This window comes from Trichosurus vulpecula, chromosome 3, assembly GCF_011100635.1.
Source record: "Trichosurus vulpecula isolate mTriVul1 chromosome 3, mTriVul1.pri, whole genome shotgun sequence".
Lineage (NCBI taxonomy): Eukaryota > Metazoa > Chordata > Mammalia > Diprotodontia > Phalangeridae > Trichosurus > Trichosurus vulpecula.
Genome location: NC_050575.1, coordinates 279,228,884 through 279,254,927, shown reverse-complemented (window position 1 = coordinate 279,254,927; position 26,044 = coordinate 279,228,884). Strand labels below are relative to the sequence as shown.

Genomic DNA, 26,044 nt, shown 5'->3' with positions numbered 1-26,044 from the left:
AGTGCTACCACAAAGTACTACTTTTAAAAATGGGATTTGAGAGTGTCAGAATCAATAAATCTCTACACCAGATCAATATAACAGCTTTCTAATTTAAATAGATGTATCAAATGCAAATATTTATTTTCACTTGTAGTTGTGATTTACTTAACTAGATTGTGTACTTTTTTATGTTACCAGACATCCCCCATTCCAGACCAAAACCAGTGTATGTTACTGCAACTCGAAACAATGAAAATACTTATAGCACAAAAATTCCATATATGGCAGCTCGTGTTGCTTTTATTAAGTGGATTGTAACATTTTTTCTGGAAAAGAAATACCTAACTACAACTCAGAACACTAAAAATGGAGGAGAAGTATTGCCTAAAATCATCCAGGTATTTTGCTGATCATTTTGTTCTCACTTCTTTTTTTACCCAAATAACATAAAACAACCAAAACAATTTTGAATTGAATTTTTTGGGAAGTGGGCTGACTGGCATAAGAACCAGAAACAGTTATTACAAAGTTATGCTGTTATGCATGACTCAGTATATATTTAGAAAGATCAGTTCTTCTCTTAAGGAAATTTTACATTTCCAAATACTATCTGATTCTTCCTTGGTTCCAGAATGTTTTCTAGGTTACAGAGTGAGATGTAAGAGATGGACATTAAATCAAAAAGCATTTATGCACAAAACTTCTTTCTTGGATTATTTTTCACATTTGATCTGGGTAGTTTATCTTAACCTGCATGATACTAAGGAGCTAGATCATAGTCATTTGTAGTGTTGTACTTAACCTTTCCAGTGTGGACCAAGTAATTTCCATGTTGTCAAAATAGAGTGGAACTAGCCAGTTGGTATGGTCATTGCCATCATTTATAATTTAAATTCACTTTGCCATAAACTGTCTTTGTAGCCAGAGGATCTTACTTCCTTGGTGAGCAGCTATGGGTTCCAAGGATACACACTTCCTTTTTTGTCCTTTATTTGCAACACATTTGTTTCCTCTTTCCTTTCATAAGGACTAAAAGGGGCCTAGAAATTTCCTCATCCAGAAGACATTTGTTTTCCTTGCCAACTAGAGAGAGATGATAACAAAGAGCAACCCTAGTTAAGAAAATAAACTCTTCTGTAACCTCTTACAGAGAAGGATGTTGTAAGATTGTAGACAGCATCATTCCACAAAATAGTGAGAAGCAGTGGAGGTAAAAATAAGTATACAGAAAACTTGGCAAAGAAACCAAACTAAAACATACAAGGATCTTAGTTTTTTTTTTAATGTGTTTTTGTGTTTTCTAAGCCTTTTCAGCAAGTTGCAACTATTCTTTTCTAGAATGTTGGTGGAATAGTACAAGAGAAAGCTTCTGAGTTGGAAGTTAGTGGGCCATCTGAACAGGACAAAAGTCATTCTAATAGCAGTACTTTGTCTGATCGAAGACTCAGTAATTCCAGCCTTTGTAGCATTGAAGAAGAGCATCGCACTGTATATGAAATGGTTCAGCGAATCCTCTTATCTACACGAGGTTATGTCAACTTTATCAATGAAGTATTTCGTCAGGTGAGTACAATTATATGCGTTCTTTGTGTTTAGAAAGGCTCTTAACAATTTCATTTCTATATTAGGTGACGATTCTAAAAACACTAAGGTGATGAAGTAACTAAACAGTGATTCTTCTAATTTCTTCCTATGCACTTTTTATTTCTTGATATTTTATTTTTTTAAATGCCTTATTGCTAAAACTATTACACACACTGTGTGTGTACAAGCATGCGCATGTATGTATATGCATGCATGTGTGTATGTGGTGAATGGCCTTCCAGATTTTTGTGCCTTCTACTAAATGCTATAATATTGAGGTAATATCTTTTTTTGTCTCTTAATTTCCTTTAGTACTTTAAAAGATCCACTGTTTTATTGGTATGAAGACTCCTTATACTGATATAGATGACACTCTAAATGTCATAGCAGAAGAGACACATTATGTTTTAATGAGAGTGTTGGCCTTGGAATCAGAAAACTTAGGTTCTGGTTCTGCCTCTGTGTATCAGCGAGGCAATAATAACAATATAGATGATAATTGTCAAAATACCTGTGTGGTTTTGTATCACAAAATATACGAGACTCTCCACATAGAAGGTGGAAGAAGTAAACCATTTATTCAGACACCAGGGAACCATATCCCATAAGCCATCTGCCAATCCATCACAGCAGCAAAGAATTCGATACATAATATAACAGCATGGAGCCTTGCCATCCCAAAACCTCTCCACCCCCTGCTGGGGCCTTCCCACAAAACAATCAAAACTTACAGTACAGCTATCACAGGTCAGCTCTCTTTCCCTCAGCTCTAATTGTCATAACTGCCGTAGCCGCTCTATCAGCATTTCCTGCGACACACCTTCCTTTTCCTCTCAGCAGGCTCCTCCCACAACACGTGACTTAGACTTCCTGTGATGTAAGCAGGTCACATGGCCTATTAATGGGTAGGAAAGATCTTCAAATCTAAACTGCTATTACACTCTGACACTAAGAAGATTTGTAATCAGAGGGAAACCACTTAATCTTGAGCATAAGTTTCCTCATCTGTTAAATGGAGGAAATAATATTTACACTGTGTTCCTCAGAGGATTACTATGGAAAAACCAGTTAATAGACCTTCAAGTCATATATAAATATGTAGTACTACTGCCATGTGACCATTGTCATTTTTGTTGTTAAAAGGCTTTAATGAGTTGTTCTGGCCAAAGAATTCATCCTGTGTTTGCTAACTTTTGGTGATGAGCCTGGATGAAATCAATGAGGTTTGCCTTTGGGTCACACACATGTGCATGTGCACACACACACCACACACATACACACACACACACACACACTATACTCAGTGTCTGTCCGAAAACATTATCAGAACTGCCAGAGCTTGCACTTGTCTTGCCTTGCCACGTGTAGCACCAGAGAGCAACTCTGTAGAGTTTGCCCCAAGTTTTCCTTAGCACGTGCTTATTAATTGTGACATCTAAAGGATGTTTGCTAGATATTGACAGTACAAAGATCGATATGACATGGACCTCATTCTCAAGGAGCTTAAAGTTTTAATGGGGAAAATGAATGTCCACAAATAATTATAATATAAATAAGAATGTGATGCATGTCCAGGGGAGGCCCAGGTAATATGCTCTGAGAAATTTGGAGAGCGATCTTTGAAGGTTTTGGGGTAGAGGAATCATGTGATTAGTGATACATAAAGATTTTTTGGACAATGTAATGAAAGATGTACTGAAGGAGGAAATAGATTAAAAGAAGGAAGATCAAATTTGGAGAAGTATAGGTAAGGAAATATGTGGCTGTGTACCAGGGTGATTTCATAGGGAACTAAAAGGATGGGAAGATATATTGTGGAGGTAAAAATCAACAGGACCTTGGAACTGATTAACCTCAATCTAGACATCATCCTTGACTTCTCACTGTTTCTCACTTTTCATATCCAATCTGTTGTCAAATCCTGCCAATTTCACCTTTGCAGTATCTCTTAAATATGTTCCTAGACTCCCTAACTCTAGAAAGATACAAAGTGCTCTTTGATATTCAAAATCCTTCATAACCTAACCTCCTTCTACCTTTCTGGTCCTCTTATACCTTACTTCCTGCCACATACTCTTCAATCCGGTGATGCTGTACCACGAACAAGACACTTCCTCTCTTGGCTCTGGGCATTTTTCTGGCTGTCTCCCATATCTGGAAGGCTCTTTCTTCTCATCTTCATCTACCGACCTTCCTGGCTTCCTTCGAGTCCCAACTAAAATTCTATCTTCTATAGGAAGCTTTCCCCAGCACCTCTTAATTCCAGGGACTTCCCTCTGTTAATTATTTCCTATTCATCCTGCATATAGCTTGTTTGTATATATTTGTTTGCTTACTATCTCTCCTAGTAGACTGTGAGCTCCTTGGAGTCAGGGACTGTCTTTTGTCTCTTAATACGTTTTTATTGACTAGTGCTTAACACATTTTGTAATAATACATTTTATTTTCCCCTCAATTACATGTCAAAACAATTTTTTAAAGATTTTAAGTTTTGAGTTCCAAATTCTATGCCTCTTTCCCTCCCTCTCCTCCCCCCTTCCTGAGATGGTAAGCAGATATAGGTTATACATGCGCAATCATGTAAAACATTTCCGTATTAGTCACTTTGTACAAGAAGACTTAAATAAAAGAAAGATAATGAAAGTGAAAAATAGCCTACTTCAGTCTGTATTCAAACAATATCAGTTCTTTCTCTGGAGGCAGATAGTGTGCTTCATCATTAGTCCTTTGGGATTTTCTTGAATTGTTGTATTGCTGAGAATAGCTAATTTATTCGCAGCTCTTCATCAAACAGTATTGCTGTCGATGTGTATAACATTCTCCCGGTTCTGTTCACTTTGCATCAATTCATGTAAGTCTTTCTAGGTTTTTCACTTAATACATTTTTGTCAACAGACTAAGTAATTAAAGGTCTGGCTCCCTAGACAGATTCGAATGGTATTCTCACAGCAGGAAATACTTGTTTCCTTGCTCTTGAGATACAATCTTTTCTTTTCTGTGTGTTAACTGTATCCCTCACACATTCAGTGCTTTCTGACAGTCTTAGAAAAAATGTTCATGAAGAAAGCCTTCAGGTTTCTAGGTAGTCTGTGTGCCTTTGTTGTTCTTCATCTTGTGCAGCATCTGCCCATGCAGTCTTTGGTCTATTCTTCCATGATCACCTTATTTATGTCACCAAGTATTAAGATATACGTTGACTTACATCAAAGAATCTAGTTAATGTGTCAAGGAATTTTCCTCCTTCTTCAACCTCCAACATAGAGATTGGCAAATAAGCTGCCGTTATCTTTATTGTGGTCAGTTTACTAATGTACTGTGTGGGTACCTCTGGGTGAGATAAAATTAATATTTCTTGTTGCCTTTGAGTGTACCATGTGACCAACTTTGCCAGGTCTTTTGTTTGCTTTTTGTGAATAGAACTTGTGAGGCCGTGCTTCCATTTAGCCGTTTTTGTTGTTGGTGTTGTTTTTTTGTTTTATTTATATTAAGAATGTGAATTTGGACGTGGTCCATTTCCACAAGTAGTGTGTTGAACAAAGTTTGCACATTAACAATATCAAACAAGCAAATGTTTGTGAATGTCTAAGAATGATGCAATCCTTAGTCCTTTTTGTTCCTCCCCCCCCTTCTTTTTGGACACTGCTGTCATCAGCATGGAAATGGAAGAGGCTACCCAGGACTAAGAGCTGTTTTGTGTTTTAATCTTTTTCATGGCCAAATAAACCTCATCATCTAGTGCTGGAACTTCTGTTAATGCAGCTTTGTAGGTAGATAGATCAGTTCTCATATAGCCCATAGAGTCTGTCATAAAACCTGTACTCAGTCTTTCCAGCTTCATTAGAATCATTGGCAGAGCCTTTAAAAGTTCAGAATTATCTCTATGCCATGATGAGTCATTGGGGTAGAGGGATTGTGGAGGACCATGTTCCACAGATTGTTATAATTATTGATTTTGGTTAAACAATCCCAATAGTATATGTTTTTCAATACCATCAATTATGTACAACTCACATTGATCAGAGAACTTTAGCTGTTTTGGAGAACTAGATTTCTCTGTGTCTTCACTTATTTTGGGTTTCTTTCAAGAAGTTTTAATCTACTGTTTAAATTTGAAGATCATTCACCTTGCTAGAGGAACAGAAACAAAGTAGGAGTTTTAGTAGACCCTTTCACCTCTGACCTTCATTTCCATTCTCTTTTAAGTGACTTGCCTGTCCCTGCCTTGTTTTCCTCTCTGATTCCAAGCACAACTTAAAACAACAACAACAACAAAATACTGTTCCTTTTGTTGTTGTTCTGATTTTTTTTGGCCACTTTTATGTATTAATCATCTTGGATAAAATTAAGTTTTATCTCATACTTTCATTTTGGTCCTTTGGCTCTGCTTAAACCAGAGTGCTTAGAGCTTTCATATTATTTTATTCTTTACATATTGTTTTACTCTTCATTTAAGAGATTTTCATTTTTAAATACCTCTTTTGAACTGCATAGTCTAATAAATATTTGCTTATTTTAAGCCAAATCCAATGATCATTTGTTTGACTACAGCCTTGCTGGTGTATATCACTTAATCTTTATTCATTTTTTGTTCTTCCTATGATTCAAATGGGCTTTAAGTATTTGTATATAGAAGATAGGTGGGAACCTGATTGGGAATTTCTAAAAGTTCCCTAATATAAGAAGATAATAAGTGTTCTCATCCATTAAAAAGAAGTTGTTCCAAGTAACCACTCTCAAAGTATAGTTCTTAGTGATTGATGATTTGTGTACTGGAGTCTTGCTAGATCCCATCCAAATACATTTCATCACCAGAAATGCCAGAAGATCTTCATCAGAGCAAAAAACATATATCCTTACCATAAACCTTGAGTACCATATAAATATAAGACTACTATAGTTTTTTTTTATTAATCATCTTATTTAAATAGTGAACATATTTGTTTTCTCTTTTTTCTTGAGGGGGAAAGGCAGGGCAATTGGGGTTAAGTGACTTATCCAAGGTCACAGAGTTAGTAAGTGTGTCAAGTGTCTGAGGCTGGATTTGAACTCGGATCTTCCTGACTCCAAGGCTGATACTCTACTCACTGTGCCACCTAGCTGCCCTGAATATATTTCTTTAATGGGCATCTGAGTGGTACAATGGATAGAGGGCTGGGCTTAGAGTCAGAAAGATTCATGTTTGTGAGTTCAAATCTGAACTCAGATATTTATTAGCTGTGGGACTCTGGGCAAATCACTTAACCCTGTTGCCTCAGTTTCCTTCTTTGTCAAATGAGCTGGAGAAGGAAATGGCAAAGCACTCCAGTATCTTTGTCAAGAAATCCCCAAATGGGGTCACAAAGAGTCAGACACAACTGAAACAACTGAACAAATTACTTTAATGTTTAGTTTTATTTGCTATGAGGATTTAGTGAATGATATGTGGCCAGAGCTATGAAGTAGATTCTTATAATTTGTATTTACTGTTTCAAGTGGAAAGTGGATCTCAACTCTACTCAAATGGATCTATGATCTCATCAGTTTGGATGTTCTCTCCATCCATATCCATGGTAGTCCATCTGTTCTGCCCATTCTGTGTGACTCTTGTCCATGTCCTTCCATAATTTTGTCATAAGGGTCAGTCAAATATCCTGCAGGATTTCCTTGGTTTCTGCAAACATTGCAAGGATGCCAGTAAAGCATTGTTGCTATCCACCTTTCAGCCTTCCCCCTTGCCACGTGACCAGTCCTTCTCTCACTGTTATAATTTTTCTGGTGATGTATTTTACTTCTTTTCTCCTTGGAAGTTTCTCATTGGTTACATAATGCAGCCTGCTTCCATCTACCATATGCCCTTTTATTGCCCTCTCTGTGATATTCATTTTCAGTTCTTTGGAGACTGTATGAGGATTATAAGATCATAGGATCATAAATTTAGAGTTATAAAGCCATTTAGTCCAACCCTCTCATTTTAGAGTTGTCTTGCTTCCATATAATGGCACTCTTCAGTCAGTAAACAAACATTTGTTAATCATGACCTATATGACAGGAACCATGCTAAGTGCTGGGGATACAAAGAAAGGCCAAAGACAATTTCTGCTCTCAAGGGGCTCCCAGTCTAATGGGGGACATGAGATGCAAACAGCGATGTGCAAGCAAAGATATATACAAGATAAATTGGAGATAATCGAAAGAAGGAAGGCACCAGCCCTAATGGTGACTGGAAGAGGCTTCTTGTAGAAGGTAGGATTTTATCTGGGATTTGAAAGAAGCCAGGTACTATATCAGGAGACAGAGAGGAAGAATAAAATGATTCCACATATGTGGGACATGCCTGGAGTTGGAAGTTGTTGAATCCATATAAGGAACGGCAAGGAAACCACTGTCACTGGTTAACAGACTGTGTGGGTGAGAGTAAAGTATAAGAAGAGTGGAAAACTAGGAGGAGGAGAGGTTAGAAAGGATTTTAAATGCCAAAGAAAGGATAGGGAGCCAGTGGATATTGGATAGAAGGGTGACATGATCAGACCTTTGCCTTAGGAAGATCAAATTGCCTGCTGATGGGACTGGAATGGGAAGAGGCTTGAAGCAGTGAGGATAACCAGCAGGCTAATGCAATAATTCAAGGTGAAGTGATGAGGGCTTGAACTAGACCGGTGGTAGTTTCAGATCCAAAGAAAGGAAAAAGACAGTCACTGTCCTTGGGGAGCTCACAGTCTAATGAGGGAGAGGGTACATAAAAAGAAGCCAAAAAGGAGGGGACAGGAGGAGCCCTCCTCTCTCTACTTTCTCCTTTCTCCAGTTAGAGGCAGGGAATAGCCTCAGTTAGCAGGAGATTCTGAGGAGGTGTGAGTTTCAGGGTTGATGTAATCTTGTAGGATGATGACGTTCCCTAGAGCATTAAATGAACTCCTCAGGAGTACAGCCTGGTGGGAAATAACAAGATGGCTGCTTTGGGCATCCTTCTTAAATGGAACTTCTGAAAGGAGCTCACCACTGTCTACTTTCTGCCATTTCCCAAAGGAGGGAGAGGGGGCTTCTTTTTATTCCATTTTTTTATGTATTGTGTTTTACTGAAAATTCAGTTCAGTCAGATTTTACTAAATATTTGCACAATGCAAGGCACTGTGCAAAGCTCTGGGCATACAGAAGCAGCAGAGAAGAAGGTTTTTTGCCTTCAAGCAGCTTATATTGCACTGGCAGGATATGATATGTATATAAGTAGGTAAATACAATGTAATATGAAGTATTTTCCAGATTATGTAACTCTTAAATGGTTATAAAACTCTGTGTATATATGTGTATGAGTATGTGTATACACCTGTCTGCTTGGGGCAGTTGTGAGTGCAATGGATGGAGTGCCAGTCTTGAAGTCAGAAAGACTCATCTTCCTGAGTTCACATCTGGCCTCAGATACTTATTAACTGTGTGACCCTGGGCAAGTCACTTAACCCTGTTTGCCTCAGTTTCCTCATCTCTCAAATGAGCTGGAGAAGGAAATGGCAAACCACTTCGGTATCTTTGCCAAGAAAACTCCAAATGTGGTCACAAAGGGTTGGATACAACTGAACAAGGACAACAGGTCTGCCTAAGCGCACATATGCTTACACACACACACACACACACACACACACACACACACACACACACACACACATACACACACATGTTGAACTACATGGTTTTGATTATCAGTGACTTGTGAATACTTATAGACATATGTTTTAAACATAATTTTCTTTTATTATTTCAGGCATTTTTGTTGCCTTCCTGTGACATATCTGTAACAAGAAAAGTGGTCAAAGTATATAGAAAGTGGATACTACAAGACAAACCTTTGTTCATGGAGGAACCCGATAAAAAAGACATTACTCAAGATGATGATGCAAATTTGGGATTTTCAGCGACAGAGACAGATAATAAACAGGTTTATTTTATTTGCTACATTAGCTAGAAATACATTTTTGATAGAAAATAGACAGGTTTCTTTCAGTGTCTCATTTCCTTTAAACTGCATTGCTTTTGGGACCTGTGAATGGTCAGACTGTGAGCTATCTCATAAAGGGGCTTGAGGTTCCACAGAAGGAGCTCTACGGCAAGGATTCCTTAACTAACAAATTATAACAAACTACCCTTTCTGATGAACTATCTTTAACACTGGTTGTTTAATAAAATATTTTCTTATATTCATGCTTTACATGTGAACATTACATTAACCTTTATATTTCTGTAAATAGAATTTGGGGTCATAGCCTTTAGACTTCAAAGGAAAGGTTTTGCTGAAGTGGTCTCCATTAAGGTATCCAGATCAGTTCAGTTGTTAAGCATCTGAGAGAAAGATTTGCAGGATAATGACAAAATAATATTTTCTAGTAGGAGGTCCTAAAAGTCTTTGTAAGCATTGCCATCATGCAGTTAGTATAGTTGAAATTATATGCCCCAAGTATTTGATTTTTTTTTATTGTACCCAGCCAGAAGTCTTGTAGAGGTTACACTTATATAAAACAACATATTGAAAAACAACAGAAATTGCTAGGTTTTATTTAGATTTCTAACAAAGTTGTTTCAAAAAATAGTTTGAGGTAATTTCTAAAAGATCATATTTTCGTGGTGAATAATTTATTAAATGCTTTGACATATTTCTAAACTAAAGGTGTATATAGCTGCACCAATAACAATCTCTATTAACAATCTTGATTTTTGAATAACTGGCAACATGACTGATAAACAGGTATGAATAAAAATGAATAAGTACACATTTGTCTTTTTAAAACTTTGGAATAATATTTTGTACAGCTGGAAATAAATACTTGAATTCATGTATCTTCCTTCTTGTTTTTAAAAGGCCGCAACTGAACATTCTGGTCACAAACGATCTTCAAGCTGGGGACGAACTTACTCCTTTACTAGTGCTGTTAGTAGAGGCTGTGTATTAGAAGATGATAATAAGAATATTAAAGCTGGTGTGCAAGCTACACTACAGGTATGTGGCCAGACAAAGTAAAAAATAGCCAAGAAATATTATTTACTTAAATATTTTACTCTTGTGATATAATTTCATTTTAAATATTTACTGTTATTAACAGGTAATATTTTTCAACACATATAAAATTTGAAATGTTCTACAACCAGAATCTGTCAAATTCTCATTCTAATTCTTACTTTAACCAACTACAGAGCTTTTATTTTTATTTTTCCTAGTGTGTAGTTTTACAGAAAGAATTATTGCTGTTGTTCAGTCGTTTTAGTCATGTAACTTCATGACCCCTTTTGGGGGGGTTTCTTGGCAAAGTGGTTTGCCATTTCCTTCTCCAGCTTGTTTTACAGATGTGGAAACTGAGGCAAATAGAGTTAGTGACTTGTCCAGGGTCACACAGCTAGTAAGTGTCTGAGATCAGATTTGAACTCATGAAGATGAATCTTTCTGGCTTCAGGCCCAGCACTCTATCCACTCACTGTTCCACCTAGCTGCTCTTACAGGGGGAGGCTTACAAAAAAGATGAATTCATTTTTTTTGGTAGGGGAAATTTTGTAGTAGTGGGACTATCATGTAACTGATTTGTCTGAGAAGTATTCTTGGAGGATGTCCTTTAGTACTTCACCACACTGTGACCTTAGGCAAGCCACCCAAGGTCTTTAAAAATCAGCTTCCTCATCTGTAAAGTAGAGATAATAATATTAGTTCTTTCCACCTCATAGGGTTATTATGAAGAAAGTGCTTTATTACCTTACACTCAGTGCATTTGGGAGTCACCAAAGATAATTATATAACCTAAGGGTCACCCAATTACATCTGAGGCCTGACTTCGTGTGTTTATCCCCATGAGCTAAGAATAATAAATAATAAAGCTAATAAGAATAAATAATAAAGCTAAAAATAATTTTATTTAAATAACTTCATTTAAAAGTCTAAAAACAATTCTTAGCTCATGGGCAATACAAAAGCAGGTAGCTGGCAGATTTCGGCTGTGGGCAGTAGTTTGCCAGCTCTTGATTTAATCTACGTCCTAATTTGAACCTTAGAATGCATATAGTAGTTGCTGTTACAGTACCTTTAGATCACAAGATTCAGAGTTGGAATGCATCAGCTAGTCCATCTCCCTCCTTTTAAGGATGAGGACACTGAGATCCAGTGACACTGGAGTCCTGGCTGCTCCTCGAACAGTACATTTCCATATCCTGACACTGGGCATTTTCACTGGCTGCTCCTCATGCCTGGATTTTTTTCCCCTCCTCGTCTCTGTCTGCTGGCTTCTCTGGCTTCCTTCAAGTCCTAGCTAAAATCTCACCCACTACTACAGGAAGCCTTTCCTGATCCTCCTTAATTCACGTGCCTTCACTTTGTTGATGTTTTGAAGTTTATCCTTTATGTAGCTTGTTTGTTCATGGTTGTTCACATGTTGTGTCCCCTATTAGACTGTGAGCTTCTTGAGAGCAGGGACTGACTGTCTTTTGTCTTTCTTTGTAGCCTCATCATTTAACACAGCGCCTAGCACTTACTAGATGCTTAATAAATGCTTACCGATTGACTGAAGTGACTTGCCCAAAGTCACATTGATTTTAGGGAGCCGAGTTAGGGTTAGAACCCAATTCTTTTGACTCCAAATTCAGTGTACAGAGTATCCCATGATGCTTGTTTTATAAGTTAATTATTTCTGTCTTAAAAGTTGTTTAGGGCATATTTATGTACCAGACAATAGCTCTCTTGAAGCTATAAAAAATTATCTAAATAGTTATTAAATATCTTTAAAAAAGAACTGATACCTAGAAATTGAATAGTATTTTGACCTCAACCAAACAAGAATATTCATGTTAATATTCATATTAAATTCTGTACATCCCATTGAGATAGCATACATAAAGTGTAGGGGAAAAAAGCACAAAGGTAGGTAGAATTTATGAAAATTGGTTGAATCTATAGGTAATAGTTTCTTCTCAAAAGCATTTTTCTTACCATACCTCAGATCCTAGGATTCATTATAAGATTATGTTCTCAGATTAATAAGCAGTTTTGTATTCTAGAATAAAATCCCCAGCCTGGCATTTAAAGCACCCTACTGTCTTGCTGTTGCCTGCCTTCCACTTCATCTGACTTCCCCTGACTCCTCATTGCAGTTACATTGGGCTATTAGCCATTTCCCAACCACATCTTTTTCATTTGTATTCTCAGTGCTTAGCATAGATCTTTGTGTAGTAAACACAATACCTCACTCCTTCATTTTTTCAGGACTAGAGACTGTAACATATTAGTCTTTTGACTTCAGCTCTTAATGGGCAGATAGGTGCCCTCTTCCTATTCTCTTGCTTGTATGTTAATTTCCTGTTAGTCCTTTTTGTTCTGCACTTAGCATCCCAAAGATCCTTCTTGGTAGAAAGAAGTGCAAGGAAGGTAATAGTTGAAGAGCATCTTTGCTTTCTCTTTATCAACTGTTACCTTCTTTTAAGTAACAGTCCTATCATTTATTTGGCTATCCTGTTTTTCCCAAATAGCTAAAAACAACAGCAAAACCTTCTTATTGTCCCTAGGCATACTATCCAGCCTAAGTGATTTTTTTAAAGCTATTTTACCCTGGGAAAGTCACATAAATCTCTCTGACCCTCAGTTTCTTTATCTATGAAATAGGGTTGGCATTCATACCTTCTGGATCTATGATCATCCTAAACTTTACCACTCCTGACAGTATTTTTATAGGGTCATGCCCTACTTCCATATTTACCATCTGCTATTTCTGCCTTAATTTCTTCTTTTGTACATGTTTTTTTTTAAAATCTGTGACTTCCCTAGGCATCACATTAGTTTTGCTAGACAACTTCCTGTTTCCATCCCACCTTGAATTTCATTCTCAAGAGCTTCCCCCTCTCTCCTGGGATGACTTCTATAGAATTATAGTCCATGACAACCACCTTAAATTTCTCACCCCTGTGGAATCCTTAAATCTAGAATGCATGCCAGTTTATTCTGGCTGCTCTGTTACAGATTCAAAGATGGAGTGGTCACTTCCCTTCAAAGTTTCCATAATCATTTCTACCTCAGCAAGTAATTTCTCCTTATTGACAGGAGTCAGATCTAGAATAGAATTGTTCTCTTGGTTTTGTTTTTGTTTTTCCTTTTGATGCATGAGCCTTAAAGCAAGTCAGGAAATTAGTAGTTGCTTTGCTTTAGGCAGAGAGATTGAACGGCTGAGAGGAGACTTTTGCTCTGTGCTTATGCTGTAGCTTGTATCTTATCCCAAATGCCTCATCCCTTTCCTCTCTTTGTCAAGGTTATCCGGGGTCTATTCCAACCACAGTCTAACTTTTTTTCTCTCTATGGTCTTTACCAGGTGTTCTCCATCTAGTAGTCAGAGGCTTCCCCGGGTGTGGGAAGCATTCCCTTTTCACTTTGGTTTCATAGAATCCCTTGTTTACTTCAGAGTACATCCTTGGTGTGATTTCCTTCATGACATCTCTCCTGGTCTCCCCAGTTACTCGTGTTCCCTACCATTTTTGCTTTTTATATGTTGTGTACTTATTAGCTTATTTATGCGTTATATCCCCCAGGAGAGTATAAACCCCTCAAGGACAGGTACCATTTGTTATTGTTGTTATTATTAGAAATAATAATAATAATTAGTGTTTTTATAGCTCTTTAAAGTTTGCAAAGTGTTGTACTTATGTCATCTCATTTGATCCTTGGAATAACTCTGTGAAGTGGATGGCTTTATTATCCCCATTTTACAGATGAGGAGACTGAGGTACACAGAAGTTAAGTGACTTGTCCAGGGTCACACAGCTAGGAATTATCTGAGACAGGATTTAAACTCTAGTCTTCTGGACCCCATGTTCAGTAGTGGACTGAATCTTTAAAACCAGCTAATAGAAAAAAACTAAAATCTTTGTTCATTTTATATGGGAAATTGCCAGAATAGTTAGAATATAAACCTTTTGGGGCAGCTAGGTGGCGCAGTGAATAGAGCACCGGCCCTGGATTCAGGAGGACCTGAGTTCAAATCCGACCTCAGACATTTGACAGATGTACTAGCTGTGTGACCTTGGGCAAGTCACTTAACCCCAATTGCCCTGCCCCCCCCCCCAAAAAAAAACCAAAAAAAAAGAATATAAACCTTTTACAAATCTGGATAATTTTTACTTAATAATTTTCTGAAAAGGTAATCTAGTGATTGAGTATTATCTAAGCAATTGCTAGAAAAATACCCTTTCTTCGTCATGCTTAGTATTTCAAATAGAATAGAATTCCTTTGTCAGCAGTTGGGAGAATAGATGTTGCTTTTAGAATATATATATATAGTCCTTTCCTTTTTTTCCAGTAAGTTAAATTGTGCCATAAATCATCTAAGGTTGATAAATCAAGAACAAGCTCCCTATTTTTTGTAGCTCCCAAGAATTGGGTACTATTAACTGTCTTTTGTGTCTTCACTCCTGATTTGTTCTTAGCCCAATGCATCCAGATTTTGCACTTCATTGTATCTGTTGACCTTGGTACTTGTTATCTGCCTTCATTAGGAAAAAGTGGTCAAAACTCAGCATTGAAGTATGTCATTTAACAAACATTAAATATCTATTATGTGTGCAATGTATTATACTAGGCTGTAGGCAAGGAAAGTGGGACATAGTTTCTATCCTCAATATATTAATTGTCATTTTGATAGGTTTTATAAAGTGAAAGACCATGAGTAGATTAATCTGAATATGTTTCTCTCTGTGTTGATTTGTGAAGCTTTAAGAACACTTTTCCTTGGTGTGATCAAAAGTTGTAGATTCAAATTAAGGATGCTAAGTACATTAATACACTCATTTTAGGCAGTTGCTTGATACAATATTTATTTCATTCTTAAAATTTATTAAACTCCTAAATGTATTGTAGGTTGGCTAAAAGATATTCTGCCTTTCTCTTCGAAGATAAATGATTGTATTTGATTAACATGAAGCTATTCATAATTTCTGTTTTGGGAAAGCCTGTGGGAGATTTAGTTTTAATGGAGATTTCTTTCTTTCTAGGAAATTATCAAACCATTTTAGTTCAGGTGGTTTTTTTCTTACATTACAAAATTCAAAATTATAAATTAACACAATTTTTATGTACTCATTTTGAATTTGAATATAATCAGTCTTTAGTCAGCACAGTTGATTAGAGATGAAGGTTGGTTATAGATTCAATCTCCATATGAGCCAGTTGGCTATATAAATGATGATAGAACACGTTTTTAAATGTTTAGCTGTGTTGCACATGTTTTTAATCCCTAAAATAACTTTTCTTCCATCAAAAAAGGGTCTGGGCAAAAGAATATGGCTAGATTAGCACAAAGCCATCATTACTCCTGAGATAACAGCAGCACTAATTTTTAAAGTGGTAAATTTACGTGGTTCACTCTGGTAGCTCACTTATTCCCAAAGACAAATTCATGCTCTTAAAATCTCAGTAAGAATAACATATGTATTTTCTAGTTGTTTACTGGTCAGGGTTTTTTGTTAGTTTGTTTTTTTTGTCCTTCAGAGCCTGGCTGTAGTTATCTTTCTTTCATTTTAGGGTATTTGAGAGGGAATCAGAGAAATATTTTAAAAGCCATTCCATGATTTTTTTTTTGGATTGTTATTGTGCCACAGTTCAATTTTATTTTAGAGGAATTAAGTTATAATCTTATTAATATATATGTGATTTTAAAAGTTAAACTAAATCTTCAGGGATATATTTTAATACTTTGTATTTCTCCTTCTGCAGTAAAAACTAGCACTATACTAATAGCATGCATTGGTGGACTGAAATAGATATGGTTACCCTTAAAATAGGTTTCTTTTATTTAAGAAATTAAATTTCTTTTTGTTTCAAATGCTGTACATCATTCTTAACAGTGTTGTTTTTGTCTTGTTACTTACTTACAGGTAATACACTTTTGTACATGATCATTGTGGATTTGTTTTGTTTGGTTATACATTTGAAATAAGGGTGGGTTTTTTTTTTATCTTTAAATTTGAGGGAGCTTGGAAGGAGAGGGAGAAATTATGATGCCAAAAAAAATTAATAGTTGAAACTTTTTTTTAATGTACAGAAGGAATTCAGAAGGAATAACAAACAGGACAGTTTTGAAAGTAACATGTTAAATTGTTGTACTAAAAAAAAAAACCCAAGATGTGTGAAATGGAGATTCAGGATTTCTTATGTAATCCTTTTTTATATTCTCTTTGTATTTGGAAATTATCTTTTCTGGTGCTTAATTTTGGAATAAAAATAAAATTAAAAGCATTGTATTGCTTTACAGGTATTTTTGACAAATTCTGCCAATGTCTTTTTATTGGAGCCATGTGCTGAAGTTCCCATGCTTTTGAAAGAGCAAGTTGATGCCTGTAAAGCTGTTTTGAGTATTTTTAGGCGCATGATAATGGAGCTTGCAATGAATAAAAAGACGTGGTAAGTTTACTTTTCAAAGAAATTGATGTGATATGTTTTAATTTTTAATAGTGTAACTAAAATATTAAAGTATTGATTTACTGCCTGTAAATTTTGCAGTGAGTTCCCAGTTGGTATTGAATAAGGGATTTCTGTGAATTATGAAGAATTTAAAACAAGAGATGGTGCCTTGGTAGTTTATTGTTTTTGAATATTGATATTAGAAATAGTTTTGAATTGAGAGTGACTAGATCACTTTATTTTGTATGTGCGTGTATGTGTGTATATGTACACACATATATATTTAGACATTAAAACCATATCAAACGGTTTTATGAGCAGTTAACCTAGTAGTTTATTATATACTTTAATAATGTGTAAACTGAAAATAGTTCAATAGTTGCTTAAGATGTTATGGAATATTATATCTTTTCTACTTACCTATTTGTTGATAATTTTTTTTTCTAATTTTAGCAAGGAGATTTAATGAGGAGTTTTAAATTCATTCTGGAAAAAAGATTTTTGGATGAAAAAAATGACAAAATAAGTTAAAATATTTTGTTAAAATCAAAATAATGTTATTATATTGACCCAACTGACTTTTTCTGTCATTCACTTTCTTTGAAGTAGTGGTGTTTATAATCACAGTCCCTGCTCTCAAGGGGCTCACATTTTATTTGGAAAGACAGTAGGGTTCAGCTGTAGGGCTTTTGGAAAGGCCTAGTGGTGCTAGTGCAGTAGTAGGGTAAATTGCAAGACCCAGGGGTGCTTGAGGTACAGCATCAGGTCAAATGGTAAGAGCTTGTACTCTGCCATTGTATCAGAATGATTGTAGCTGATAATTCTCTATTCATCAAAATGGAATTAATGACCATGTATACCTTGCTGATGGGGGGTTTGGAGGGACCTGAGCTTATGACAATAGATCTACTACCCATTAAGTATTTCAGAATGGATGTCCAAGATATCCTAAACTCACTATGTCCAAAAGGGAACTCATTATCTTCCTCCCAACTCATCTGTCTTAAATTTTCCAATTTTTGTCAAAGGTACCATCATTCTTACAGTCTCCCAATTTGCCAGCCTCTACGTTAACCTTAACTACCTTCTCTCCCTCACCCCATATATATATATATATATATGATTAATTAGTAAATCTGTATATATATAATTATATATATTATATATGATTAATTAGTAAATCTGTTTTTACCACTAGAACATGTTTCCCATCCAACCCCTTCTTTTTACAGCAGTTATCATACAGTTACTAGACTGAGTCATCGGAGTAATCTTGTAGATTGCGTAAATTTTGACTAATCTGTGAAGTTTCTTATGCTATTCTTGTGAGAAAGATGGTGAGATAGAGGTAATATGATATTATTGTTGAGTGAATTTCTGAAACTGGTTTAATGGCTGGACCTAAAAAGTAATCACTAATGAATTGATATCAGGTTGGAAGGAGATCTCTATTGGTAAACTCCAGGGGTCTGTCTTTGTTCCTGTGCTTTTTTAGCAATTTTATCAGTGACTTAGATAAAGATATAGATGGCAAACTTATTTAATAAACATATGCTACAGTGTTGTGAGGCATAGCTAACACTGGGTAACAGTATTCAAAAATATTGACAGGTTAGACTGTTGAGCCAGATCTATTAAGATGATATTAAGTAGATGTAAATAAATTTTCTTACATGTGTGTTTGAAAAATCAACTTCTCAAGTATTATGTAGAAATACATGGCATGGCAGCAGTTTGTCTGAATAGAATCTGGGGTTTTAGTGGCCTGCAACTTGAAAATGTAATGAGTAATATTGTGTGCAACAACCAAGAAAGCTGTTGCAAAATTGGGTTTTCTTAAGAAAAGCGTAGTTTGCAGAAACCAGAAGGTGGCTGTCCTGCTGCTGTTTTCTGCCATAGTCACAGCTGATCTGGAGTATCGTGTTCAGCTATGGGTACTGCACTTAGGAAGTGAAAACATTGATAAGCCAGAAATCATTCCGAGAAGGGTGACTAAGAGGTTGAAGAACATTGAATTCCTGCCAAATGAGACATTTTCAAGAGATTGGGGGTGGTTGGCTCTGGAGAAGAGGTGGTAAGGATGAAATCTAATCATCAGATATTTGAAGGGCTGTCATGTGGATGAGTATTAGATTTATTCTCCTTGGCTGCAGAACGCAAAACTAGAAGTGGTAGGTGGAAGCAGTAAAGAGGTGAATTTAGGCTAAGGGAAAGAAAATTCCTATTAGTTGGAGCTAATCCAAAGAGGAATGGGCTGCTTTGGGCTCTCTGACCATATTTCAAGTATGTTGTAGAGAGGAATCTTACTCAGATACAGATTGGATTAGGTATTATTTGAGATTCTTCTGACTCTTGGATTCCATTATTCTGAGTCTGTAATTTTGTAACTATTCAAGTAAGCTTTACAATTAAGAGGAGAGTTGAAGAGGAAGAGAGCTACAAACGTTTACAAAATAAGACCTCTAAGGAAAGTTTAAAAAAAATTGAGTTTTTGACATGCATCGAAGAAAAATCCAAGGAATTTAATAATGGATTTTCCTTAAAGAACCATAATCAGTTGTCTCTCTCCATTGAGATGAGAAAAAACGGCAAAAATGAATGATTTAACTTGCTTTGTTAAATATGACTACTGTTTTGTACTTAGGTAGAAATTTATGCTTCTAAAAGCAATTTAAAAGCAAACTAGAACCTTTCATGCAGAAAGTGTGAACCTTCATGAAGGTTGTTTTTTAACAAATGTGTTAAATTATTACTGGAATAGAGTTATCAGTCTTATCTGATTTGAGTGGTCTAGATCAGCACTTCTTAAACTGTGACCCACAATTTAAGAAGCACCGAAGGGGTCACAAGTGGAAAAAGTTTAAGATGCCTTCGCCTAGATCACATAGCATATTGAAGATCGGTACCTGGTAAATATATTAGATTACCTCTGAGATTAATTCAGCTCTAAGAATCTGTATTTGAGATATAGTAACCTTAATATCCATGCATAAAGAACTAATCGACATTTTCCCCACCATATAAAGACATACTACATTTGATAGTAGAAATGAAAATGCTTTGAGGTATTTAAAAAAGTGCTATAAAATCAAGGTGTTACCATTTGCTTTCCCAAAATAGAAATCATGAGTGGCTTCATGTTAATCAAGTACAGTCCCATAGTCTTGTGATTCTTGCAGGACTCACTGTGTCCAAAATTACTTTGTATATGATGATGATGGTGCAGAATTAGGAGGAGTATTTTGAAATGTTTATTTTTATTCTGAGATTGTAAATTTTGGTAAAATTTATTATTTTCTGGAAAAGATAATTAAGTTTCTTTGATACATGATTTGTGGTCTGTCATCCTTGACTCTTCTTGCACTCACTCCAAATATCCAGTCTGATGCCAAGTTTCACCAGTTCTCCTTCAAAACAGCTCTTGTTTTTGTCCCATTTTTTCCCACTCTTGCAGCCACCAACCTAGTGCAGCTTCTTGTTACCTAACCCCTGGACTATTTTAATAGCCTTCTGGTTGATCTTTCTACCTTGTCTCTCCTTATTCAAATCTATCCTCCAGTCAGCTGCCAAAATGATCTTAACTCTCGATCTGACCATGATCCTAAACTCCAGTGGCTCCCTATTACCTATAAGATCAAATAAATTTAGAATTCTTTATTTAGCATTCAGAACCCTTTACAACCTTTCTCCTGCCTGTTGTTCCTGCCCTCTTACACTCAAGTTCCCGTATACTCTTCAGTCCAGCAACATAGAGTGCTGTTTCCTGCTCACAACACTCTAGCTTTGGACTGTCCCTTTTAATTTTCTATCCCCCACACCTGGAATGCTTGTCCTGCTCACATCTGGCTGACTTCCTTCCAGACTAGGCTCCTGCCCTGCCTTCTGCAAAAGGACTTTCCTGGTTTTCCTTCTTAGCTCCTTCCTCCCCCAGATTGCCTTCCATCTCCTCTACAAAGATTTTGTACGTATTTAGTTGTTTGTATGTTGTCTCCCTTATTAGAATGTAAGCTCCTTGAGGGCAGGAACCTTTTTTTTTTTTTTGCCTTTCTTTGTATCCTCAGTACTTTGCACAGAACCTTGCATGAAGTAAGTGCTTAATATATGCTTGTTGAATGATTGACTCACAGCAATGTTTTTGATTTGAGAATTTGTTGTAATTGAAATGATTTACCAATTTGATGAATAATGTATGGAATTTACATGCAACTTTTATTTTGGGGGTCCAGGGAGCAGATGTTGCAAATACTACTCAGGATAACAGAAGCTGTCATGCAGAAGCCAAAGGATAACCAAATAAAGGACTTGTTTGCCCAGAGCTTGGCAGGGTTACTGTTTAGGGTAAGTCTTTAAAAAAGAAACAAACCAAAAGAACAAAAACCCACAAATCTGAAGAGCCAGCCAGGTTTCATATATACCAGTTTTGAACATTAATACATTTTTTAGAAAAGTGATAAGAATTATATTAAATTTATGGTTTACTTAATTAACTTTATGTAATTTATGGGATTTTAAATTTTATTTTCATTTGGAAAAGCAGAATGGTGAGGTAGATGGAGGGCTAGCCTTGGAGTCAGGAAGACCTGGGTTTAAGTGTTGTCTTACCTTGGACATAAACAAACTTTGTAGTTGAGGCAAGTCTCATACCTCTCAACACCTTAGGTAATTCTCTAAGATCTACATTGGTAAAGGGAATTTCCCCATCAGGTGGTCTCTACACTAACGAAATCACAGGTGTAGCCTTTCCTTCCCTACCCATACTCCCTCACCCCTACTTTTTGTTTTGAAGTTAAAGACTTCTATTTTCCATGATTTTATTGTGTTGGGGTTCTTTAAGGCTTTTCTGCTTCTCTAGCCACCAATCTTTGGATAAAGGTGGTATATTTTGGAGTGAGTCTCTTCTATCATCTCTTAATACCTGAGATACTTCTGGTGCGGTGCTATGTAGATTTGGATAAATGGGGAGATGAGGGAGAGCATTTGATATGGTAGAGATATAGCTTCCATACCTGAGAACTGCTTTAGCAGCATCCTGTAAATCTTGATATGTTGTTCGATCATTATCATTTTCTTTTACATAATTATTAATTGTGTCTATAATTTGTTCTTTGAGCAACTCATTATTTAGGATTTTGTCGTTAAGTCTCCATGTGGGTCGGTGTCTGTCTATTGTTCTCTGAACTGGTTACTATTTTTGTTACATTATTGTCTGTAAAAGCATGTGTTTACTACTTCTTTCTTTTTGCATTTATTTGCAGTATCTCTGTGCCCCAATATATGGCCATTTAAAAACAAAACATTCCATGTGCTGCTAAGAAATACATGTATTGCTTAGTAGTCCTATGTAGAAGATACTATAAGTCTTTTGGCTCTGATTTCTCTAGCAATTTTCCCTTTTGTTTATCTTTCTGTTGCATTTGTCCAGAACTGAAAGAGGAAACATTAAAAGCTCCTGTCTCTATTGTATTAATGCCCATGTCTTGTAATTCTGTTGATTTTTTTATTTAGTAATTTAGGCACTATGATATTAGGAACATATAAGTTTATTGTAGTTTCCTGGTTTTTCTTTTTGTTTTTATGTTGGTGAATATTTGTTTCAGTTCCTGCTTTTTTGGAATCACTTGATGTAAATTTTGCTCTATCACCTTATTTTTGTGCTGTGTGTATCTTTGTTTGTAGGTGTCTTTCCTATAAGCAACAGATTTTATGGAATTTTGATTTCTCACTGTCTGTCACTTCTAAAAAAATTGGATTGTTTAATCCATTTACGTTTAAAGTCATGAGATTGAGATTGTTATAGTGCTCCATTTGTCTCTACTATTAGATTTTTTCTGAATTAGTCTTTTCCCTCCTTTTCTTCTGTAAAGATAGTACTTTGTCTCTTCAGCTATTTTAGCTTAATCTACTTTAAAGCAACCCTGTACTTTCATCTTCAAAGCCAGTTCCCACCCCCTTGTTACCCCCTTTCCCTAGTTCTGTAGTTTGCTTGATTTATTAATTCCTTTTTCTTTCTTCCTTTCACTTAGTTATATATATCTACTCTTTTTTTTCTTCCTACAGTGAAGTAAAATCTCTTCCTCTCCTTCAACTTGTTTTATTTTTTTTTTATTTTCTGCTCTTTTTTCTAAAAAGGATTTTTTCCCCTTGCCCTCTTTATTATTTATCTTCTCTTTTTTGTCTATTTTTAGACTTGTATTCTTTGATTCATGGCCATTATACTTATGTATTCCTTCTTTAGTCTCTGGAATTAAAGAACATATTTTGGCTTCCATCTTCTAAATGGTTTCTTTGTTATTGCCTTCGTTGTAGATCTTACTCCTTGTTGTTGTTTTGTTTCTATTGCATCACACTCTTAGAAATATCAGTTTCTGCAGATGATAGAGAGGGTAGAAGTATTTCCCTTGGTAGGAATTTTACTTTGTCCTGACTGTGAAGTTCCTTATTACCTTTTGCCCTTATTATGATCATTTCCCCCCATTATGCTATATGGTCTTTTCCCGGGTCCTTGCCTTCCCACTTTTCTGAGTGCCAGTTGTCCTGATGAAGTGCTGATTCACTTTGTCCTGCAGAAGGATAAGTGGTCTAAGTACAAAATCCCTGCAGTTTATCCCTTTTGTAAGGTCCTCAAGTCTCACTATAGAGTATCTCTTCCTCATTGGGAGTCTCTTGAAGGTGAGGTAAGTCATGCAAATGTTATCATCTCTATTTTACAGAAAAAGAACTTAGGTTTAGAGAAATTAAGTGATTTATTTAAGGATATGCAGCAGGTAAGTATTAGAGTTGGAATCTGTATATAGCAAAGTCCTGTACCCTTTCTACTGTACTATATCATAATGAAAGTTAATTTTCTCACAGATATTATAATAAAGTGAAAAAAAATACTCTCATTCCCAGGCTCTTCTACTCTTATTTTGTTTAGTACTTAAAGCTGTTCTTATTTCCCATTTCTACCCAATCCAATTCAGTAATCCAGACCAGTTCCATTAGCACATTTTCAGTAATTTGTGAATATCCTTTTCAGCTTTGTTTCCTTATGACTTTGGGTGTACTCTAAATGCTGTCTTTTAGCTTTTTAGAATTTTTAATCTGGGGATTGCAAACTTAAAAAGAATTCTGACAGTTGTATTTCAGTTTAATTAGCTTCTTTGTAATCCTATGCTTTTTGTTCTGTGCATTTTAAAACATTATTCTGAGAAGGTGGTCATAGGTTTCATTAGACTCCCAAGGTAGTCAGTGACACAAAAAATATTAATAATGTCTGCCTTAAAGGCGTTTTCATTCTTTTGTTTTATAGATTAGAGAGACTTTGCATCTCAATTAGCAAATATCATTGTTGATATATACTTTTAAAATTTGGTATCTTTTATTTTTACATCACCTTTATTTCCCAATATATCCCCTCCAAGAGAGCCATCCTTTATGATGTAGAATAAAAACATTGTAGTTCATCAAAACTAATCAACATATCAGTTAAGTCCTATATTATGTGCAGTTTTCCACACTTACAGATCCCTACTGCAGTCGAAAAGGAAAGGAGGTGATCCATGTTCTTTATTGCCGAGAGCCAACATTACACTTATTTGATAGAATATTGAACTAAAAGTCAAATATTACCTCTGAATTTATTAGCTGTATGACCAGGGGCAAATCATTTAATGTCTTTAAGCCTTGGGAAACTCTCTGAGATAACCTGAATGAGGAATTTGTTGCACCAAAGAAATCACTGAACAAGTATATTTCCTTGTTATTACCATACGTAATATATTGGAAAAGTCAATTTAATTGTAAACATGGAGTCTTTTCCTTGAATACATAGAGTTAAAGAAGTTTTTTATTAGTGATTTTAGTTTCTGGTTTTTGGTAATTAGGTGGCTAGAGCATAAAATAGGTCAGAGGGGATTTGGCTCAGAGTCAGAGAAACAGGGTTCAAGGTACACATCCCCACTCTTTTCCCCTTAACACCCCCCTCCCCCCCAACACACACATATTTGCAAGCTGTGTAAACTTGAGCAAGACAAGTCATCTAGCCTTTCTGGCTTTTAGTTTCCTCATCCCTAAAATATATAGATTAGACTAGGTTAACTGTCTTTCCTCCCTCTGGGTTTATCATTCCACAATTTATAAGCATGCCTAAATAAAGAACTCATTGGCAATAGATTAATATTTCTTCTATTAAGAGAAAAGAAATCTCTTTTCTTCTTATCGTCTATTTTAATTTGGATTGACTCAGCTACACATTTTCATTCATGATAGCAGAGAAAATGGTCATCTTGACTAATTTATTTTTCTTCCAATTTAAAATGGAACAGTAAGAGAGAACTTTAGAAATGAAAGCATTATGTTAATTCTGTGTTGGTGTTTTATACTACTCTACTTAATATTTTTTGGTTTGAAGGTTTCTTTGTAAGACTTTATTGTATATTTGGTTTTATTGAAGTGATAACTTAAATAGGTCAGATAAACTAATAGAGGATTGAACCTAGCATAATACTTGTGGGCCCTTATTAAGTAATATCTTCAAGAGGATGTTCATTCCCTGATGCCCAAACTACTAATGCATGGTAAAACTTTTGTTGCATTACGTGGAAAGAGTTTTTAAAGGTCTACCAAGATCTACTAGTTTATTATGTCAATTTCATTTTATTCTTGCCCTAATCACTGCATAGATATTATTTTATCCCGTGGCATCTCAGTTAGTCATTAGATATTACATTGTGCCCAGAGTTGCCAACTACTTAATTTTTTTTTAAAGAATAACAATAAAAATGAAAAGTATCTAAGTTGACTTAGTATTTGCGTAATTTGGCTTTCTTTTTTAATTTTAGATATTTTTCCTCTGTTTTTAGTAGATAATCCAGGTTGACAGACTTCCCTCCAAATACAAATTCAATTTTTCTTAGAAATTTTTTTTACTTAGTATATTTCTGACAGTTTAGTTTAGACTTCTTATAATAGTCTGTTTTCTGCTTCAATAGATTTTCCTAATATAAATACCCAAGAATCCTTTTAGACCAACTATTTATAGCAATAGCCTTTCCATGCTATGGTTGTACTTTTTTTAAAGTGTAGACAAGGGCAAAACCTAGAATATAATTG

General features: G+C 35.6%; 1 protein-coding gene across 1 annotated transcript in view; it reads left to right on the top strand.

Moving 5' to 3' along the window:
* The window catches only part of RALGAPA2 (Ral GTPase activating protein catalytic subunit alpha 2), a 409,611-nt gene that overhangs the window by 81,082 nt on the left and 302,485 nt on the right, over positions 1–26,044 (top strand). Inside the window, exons 9-14 of the mRNA XM_036748146.1 lie at positions 181–380; positions 1,321–1,545; positions 9,299–9,472; positions 10,391–10,528; positions 16,803–16,951; positions 21,178–21,289. Of these exons, the coding sequence (XP_036604041.1) occupies positions 181–380; positions 1,321–1,545; positions 9,299–9,472; positions 10,391–10,528; positions 16,803–16,951; positions 21,178–21,289 (998 nt within the window). The remainder of the gene's footprint in view (positions 1–180; positions 381–1,320; positions 1,546–9,298; positions 9,473–10,390; positions 10,529–16,802; positions 16,952–21,177; positions 21,290–26,044) is intronic.